This window comes from Solanum tuberosum, unplaced genomic scaffold (assembly GCF_000226075.1).
Source record: "Solanum tuberosum cultivar DM 1-3 516 R44 unplaced genomic scaffold, SolTub_3.0 scf00297, whole genome shotgun sequence".
Classification (NCBI taxonomy): domain Eukaryota; kingdom Viridiplantae; phylum Streptophyta; class Magnoliopsida; order Solanales; family Solanaceae; genus Solanum; species Solanum tuberosum.
The window spans coordinates 107,788-113,816 of NW_006239220.1; the positions used below are offsets into that span (position 1 = coordinate 107,788).

At 34.7% G+C, this 6,029-nt stretch overlaps 1 protein-coding gene and 1 non-coding gene across 6 annotated transcripts; both read left to right on the forward strand.

Moving 5' to 3' along the window:
- Positions 1-513: 513 nt before the first annotated feature.
- Positions 514-5,106, forward strand: LOC102590357 (uncharacterized). 5 transcript variants are annotated; one of them, XM_006359389.2, is made up of 14 exons: positions 514-644; positions 1,006-1,157; positions 1,246-1,488; positions 1,609-1,768; positions 2,278-2,478; positions 2,550-2,614; positions 2,707-2,734; positions 2,828-2,907; positions 3,097-3,183; positions 3,299-3,349; positions 3,816-4,037; positions 4,178-4,271; positions 4,415-4,555; positions 4,691-5,106. In XM_006359389.2, the coding sequence occupies exons 3-14, from the start codon at positions 1,297-1,299 to the stop codon at positions 4,777-4,779; spliced, it is 1,410 nt and encodes a 469-aa protein (XP_006359451.1). In that variant the 5' UTR covers positions 514-644; positions 1,006-1,157; positions 1,246-1,296; the 3' UTR covers positions 4,780-5,106. The 5 variants fall into 5 exon arrangements, with proteins under 5 accessions (XP_006359451.1, XP_006359454.1, XP_006359453.1 ...); XM_006359392.2 differs by having other exon boundaries at positions 1,249-1,488; XM_006359391.2 differs by having other exon boundaries at positions 1,025-1,157.
- Positions 5,107-5,716: 610 nt separating this feature from the next.
- On the forward strand, positions 5,717-5,797 carry TRNAL-AAG (transfer RNA leucine (anticodon AAG)). The gene has a single exon. It is a non-coding gene; the product is annotated as a tRNA-Leu (tRNA).
- Positions 5,798-6,029: the final 232 nt, after the last annotated feature.

The window sequence follows — 6,029 nt, forward strand, 5'->3', positions numbered from 1 at the left end:
ACTTTCTATATACTCTCTCGCTGTCTAACAATAGAAAGACAATTTTATTATATTACCCCTTAAATATATTATTTTTGTCTATTTTTAATTGTCTTAATTTCCTTTTTAGAATCAAATTATAAAAATTTAGATTAATATTTTATAATGTTTTTTTTTTCATTATATTGATATACAAAAAATGTAAATTATAGTACTTTTCGTATAATTTTTTGAATATTAAATTTTTTTTGTTTAAAATATCGAATTAATATAATCTAATTTAACTTTAAAAATTAGTCAAATTGACTTTCAAAAAACGCAACGTAACAAATAAAAGTGAACGAAGGGAGTAATAAACAACTCTATTTTGAAAAATATAATAGGAAACTAACTATAATTAATGATAGGGGTAAATTAGAAAATAAATGTAAGATTGTCCATTGATTCTCAAAATAATATGATGGACAATTATTATTGGACGAGAGTATATAAATAAAAAGTCAAAACCAAAAACACACCATTAAAGAGCTTTAAAAAAGGGGAGCTTTTAAACATAAGTCCACAGGCTAATCAGCCTCAACTTTTAAATATTGCTGTAAAGTTGCTTGCTTCCTTTTCAAATATATTTACAGCAAAAGTTGTTGCCTTTACACATTTTACTTGGGGTAGGTACAATAATCTTGATTTCTTGCTTCAAGTTTAAACTTCATTTACAGGTTTTTGACTTTGTCTAATGTATTTGTATGAAAAACATTGATTGCATAAGTTGCTTCTTCTAGTGTCTAATATATAGTCCAATCAGTTGTTGTTGCCCTTCAATATTTACAGGTTTTTCACTTTGTCTAATGTATTTGTATGAAAAACATTGATTGCATAAGTTGCTTCTTCTAGTGTCTAATATATAGTCCAATCAGTTGTTGTTGCCCTTCAATATTTACAGGTTTTTCACTTTGTCTAATGTATTTGTATGAAAAACATTGATTGCATAAGTTGCTTCTTCTAGTGTCTAATATATAGTCCAATCAGTTGTTGTTGCCCTTTACAGGATCTTGATTTCTTGCTTCAAGGGTAAACTTCTAGAAGTTTCTTACTTGGTCAATGTACCCTACATCAGGTTGGAGGAGTTGATGCTTATAATATATTGTTAAAAAGATTGCAGCTTTAAAATAGTTAGTTGGGTAAGTGTAATGATCTATCATTTCTTGTTTTCAACTTGCTTTTAGATGATACTGACTTGGTCAAAGTTTTAATCTTGATTGTCTTAAGAAGGGTACGGGTTATTTGGAGCAAAAATAGAGTGGGGATATACAAAAATTGATGGCTGAAATTGGGAAGACTTTGACAGGATATGTAGTTGGGGTTATTGTTTTAGCTTTTGCCCTTTTTGTTTCTGCTGAGGAAATTGTTGCAAATGGAGGAACAAATGATGACTTTGAATCAGGCTCCTTTTTTAAGATATTCAAGATTTTGCTTCATAAGGCTAAAATGCATTACCAACATTTTTGGCCTGTAAGTACACTTAAACATCAAAGTTTTTGTAAGGATTGTTCTGTTTGATGGACGGCTTGAAGGCGTAGTCGTTTATGTCTTGTGGTGGATGGGCTTACTCTAGTGTGTTATGTATTTCAGGAATTGGAATTTGGCTGGAGAGTGATTGTTGGTTCTGTGATTGGATTCTTTGCTGCTGCTTTTGGAAGTGTTGGAGGTGTTGGGGGAGGTGGTATCTTTGTTCCCATGCTGACTTTGATCATTGGGTTTGATCCAAAAACATCAACTGCAATATCAAAATGTAAGAATCTATTTTGTAACATCAAATATTCATAATCATCATGCTTGTCTTGTTTGTATGCTGGTTTGTGGTTCAAGTTCGATTTTTTAAAGTTGAGGGGCTTCAAATCCCTGCGGAGACAAAAACTTTAAGTGATTCTTTCCATTTGTCCTAGCCTTGGTGGACAGAGTTTCTGATACATATTGTCCTAGCCTTGGTGGACAGAGCTACCTTATACCTATTGTTGGTGGGAGGTGGCAGGTATCCGGTGGAAGTAGTCGAGGTGTGCGAAAATTGGCCCCGACACCATGATCATCAAGAACAAAAAAAAGTTTATGCTAGATGGTTTCTTGTGCTAATACTTCTTGTTTCACTCAAGCTGGCACAAGGCTTAGTTGCGTCTCTGTAGAGAAGGGGTCTAAAATAGCGAAAAAATGGGAAAAAATCTTTTGGAACTATGTGATACTGAAGAAAGTTTACCATCATGATTTGGTCCACACTCTCATTGAGCATTCTATTTTCCATGCCAGGTATGATAACTGGTGCAGCAGGGGCAACTGTCTATTACAACCTCAAGCTAAGGCATCCAATACTTGACCTGCCCATCATTGATTATGATCTAGCTCTTCTTTTACAGCCAATGTTGTTGCTAGGGATCAGTATTGGAGTTGTTCTCAACATTCTTTTTGCTGAGTGGATGGTTACAGTTTTATTGATCATTCTTTTCATAGGTAATGATGATTCTGCTATGATTCTACCCATATTGTGATAGTAGTTTTTCTGATTGGTTAAGGACTTGCAGTTACATCAACTAGGTCATTCTTCAAGGGTGTTGAGACATGGAAAAAAGAAACCATAATAAAAAAGGTTAGTCTCTTGTACCTTCTTCATGACAGTAATTTGGTTAGAGTGTGTGTTTTTTCTAATAAATTGTTCACTTGTGCTTCTTTTACGTCCAGGAGGTCTCCAGACGCTTGACATCTAGCAGTAAGTTGCTTAAATTCTCTACTTTTATCATGTAAGTATTAACAGAGATATTTGACCAGTTAGTAATAATGTGGCATTGTGAAACTGCAACAGATGCTGGTGCTGAGGATGTTGCGTACAAACTCCTACCCGGAGGCTCTAGAGTTAGAAATGAAGGGTATAAGACACCAGAGGTGATTTATAACCCCCGTGGCTCTATTCGCTTGACTACTTTCTATTTGTCACTAACAATTTATTTGACTACCTACATGGCCAGTGTCCAATTTTCATTTACATGTATTACCTCATGTTATTTTGAGCATTGAAATATCTTTTGGTAAATGCTACTTATACTCTAATGCTGACTTCTTGAGCTTCTCCAGGTCTCAATTGTTGAAAATGTGTATTGGAAGGATTTCACCATACTTATTGCTGTGTGGATCATTCTCCTCGTACTGCATATCTTCAAGGTTTATTGCTTTAAATTGCTTGCCTGTTTGAAATGCCTTCACACTTTTAGGACCACCTTCTGCATATTCCTACACTATTAACTTTCTGACCAGAAGCTAACATTTTTGGGTACAGACTTATACATCAACTTGTTCAACGACATATTGGATCTTAAATGTCTTACAGGTACTTATTTCTTGAGATGTAAAAGAAACTGTCTCTGTGTTTTCTCCAAATTTCCTTCACCTGCAAATCCATCTAAACCTTGTGATCAGCAAGGTTCTTTTAATTTGATCGCAAGTTTCCACTCTTATGATATTGATTTGTGTAGCTTAGCATTCTGTGTATTTTATCTGACATTAGATTATTTCTGTAGCTAAACATACTGGATGAGATTTTATAGATGCATATCTCTCTTCCTTTTTCCTAGTCATGAGGAAAATTGGCAAAAACAACATTTACTGCTTAGAGGTGCCAAATGTGTTATGAGGACAATATTTGGTGATAAAATGATTCAGTGAGAAGATCGTTGTTATAACCTTCCCATGTTATGGTTACTACACCGACTTGAGCTGCTGCTTTCTGTCACTGTAGGAGGTATTAGCTTGTTATGGTTCTTATTTAAGAATATTTCTCTGTTTCTAATTTTCAGGTCCCTGTTGCTGTAGGAGCTTCTGCATATGAAGCAGTTTGCTTGTATAAGGGAACGAGGGTGGTCATGTCAAATGGTGAAGCAGTAATAACTTGGAAAGTGCATCAATTGATTCTTTACTGTTGCTGTGGCATTTTGGCTGGTATAGTTGGTGGGCTGCTAGGTCTTGGTGGAGGATTCATTTTAGGTCCGTTGTTTCTAGAACTAGGGATTCCTCCTCAGGTGTGTCTTTCGTTTCTCCTGATAACTCTTGTTTTAGTACATAACTTTCTTATTTAGCATTTGAGTTTTGCTCGAAAGCTTAATATGTTAGAGAGAACAAATTTTACGACTTGCAGCTATTGAGTAATTTGCAAATGCAGGTTTCTAGTGCAACTGCTACCTTTGTGATGATATTCTCGTCCTCCATGTCCGTAATACAATATTATCTAATAGGACGCTTTCCAGTACCGTATGGTAAGGAAAACTTGAAAATCTTCATTGGTTTTTATTGTTGAGACTTGAGCAATTATATATTGAGCTCCTCATTGGAAGAGGAAACTTGATGTCTTGGTGTTTTTTTCTTTTCTAAACCACTCTATTTTATCTCTATCTTGCAGCCCTGTATTTTGTTGCTGTGGCTACTGTTGCTGCCTTGGTAGGACAACATGTCGTACGAAAAATAATTAGCATAGTTGGTAGAGCATCTGTAATCATCTTTATTTTGGCCTTCACAATCTTTGTTAGCGCACTCTCATTAGGTAAGTTCCTTTTCTTTTCATTTCCCTTACATATTTTGAGCTATATGAAACTGTCTCTATCAATTAACTATGATTCATTCCCACACTAGTTGTGTCACTGTTTTGATCTCGTTGTCTGCACGTATTTGGTTACAGGTGGTGTTGGCATAGCAGACACGATTAGAAAGATCAAGGAAGGGCAACATATGGGGTTTGATAACATATGTGCATATAATCCTGTATAACTAGTGTCTTTCTGGACTTGTTGCAACAGATTTTGACTTTAGGTGATTCGATTCACATATGTTTAGTTGGATGATAAACACTTTGGCGATTTTGAGGCTGCTAGTTAGGAGGGTTCTGTTTTCAAACTTACACATAATAGATCTTCATTCCTTCTACTTTCATCACTAGTTCATGTAATGTTGACTAAGCCGCGTATATAGTTCATGAAAATGTTGAACTATCCTCCATTCGTGTAACTTTCTATACCGATGACAGGATGTATATAACTCTCCTTTCCTTCAACTTTCACCAGTAATTCATATTCATGAACTCTTATCACCTCTGAATCTATATGCAGTATAATAAGTCTCTTATTTGAGTTCTTCAAAGCAAACTTGCTAGCAGTGCTGATCATAGTCTTGTGCTTTCTAATTCTTGTTGATGAATACTGTCAACTGTTTCACACTAGTTTGGACTTTTGGTGTGTGATGGATTTTATCTGTGGTCTTTTTCCATGTCACTAATCACTAAGTCATACCATTGGATGCAATGATACCGGCTTTGACGGGTCATATGCCAAGTAGTAGTGTGTGGGATAATCATCAATCTGCACATTTTTAAGAGCATAGACAGCTTTACTGTGTGTTTTACTTTCCAATTGCACTCTCTGGCACTGCTGCTTATGGGCACATGCATTTGTATAAAACATGAGAAACTTTCTAGGCAGTTAATGACTGAAATCATTATAAATGAGGAATGCTACCATTTCAAGATTTGACAATAAGTTGGTGCAATTTATGCACCATGGTGTGATATATGAACAACAATAGACAAAATCAAATTTAGTGCAGTAAAGAAAATTATTGTATCAAGTTTATATCACTAGTATCACTCTCATGAATTTGTTCCAACTGGAAACTAATATTATAATAATATGTGGCAGATAAATTCCCAGATGTTGAGATGGCCGAGTTGGTCTAAGGCGCCAGATTAAGGTTCTGGTCCGAAAGGGCGTGGGTTCAAATCCCACTCTCAACATCAACAATTTTTTTGGGCTTTTGATGATAAATAGATGTCAAATTTTAGTTTCATCACTTAGTTTTTAATTTATCCTTATTATTAATTATAATCATTTCTAATCCATTTTCAAAAATATTGAATTTGTTATATTAAAAATAATATAGTAGAATTTTCATTTATTTATTCAAAAAAGGCAGTGGGTTTGAATTTAGGGTAAATTCTACGAATTACCTTAGCTTAATATGAGCTC

Coding starts and splice junctions, on each gene's coding strand:
- LOC102590357 (XM_006359389.2), top strand. CDS start 1,297: ATGGCTGAAATTGGGAAGACTTTGACAGGATATGTAGTTGGGGTTATT. Junction 1,769..2,277: donor ATCAACTGCAATATCAAAAT/GTAAGAATCTAT, acceptor TTTCCATGCCAG/GTATGATAACTGGTGCAGCA. Junction 3,184..3,298: donor TCGTACTGCATATCTTCAAG/GTTTATTGCTTT, acceptor TTTTGGGTACAG/ACTTATACATCAACTTGTTC.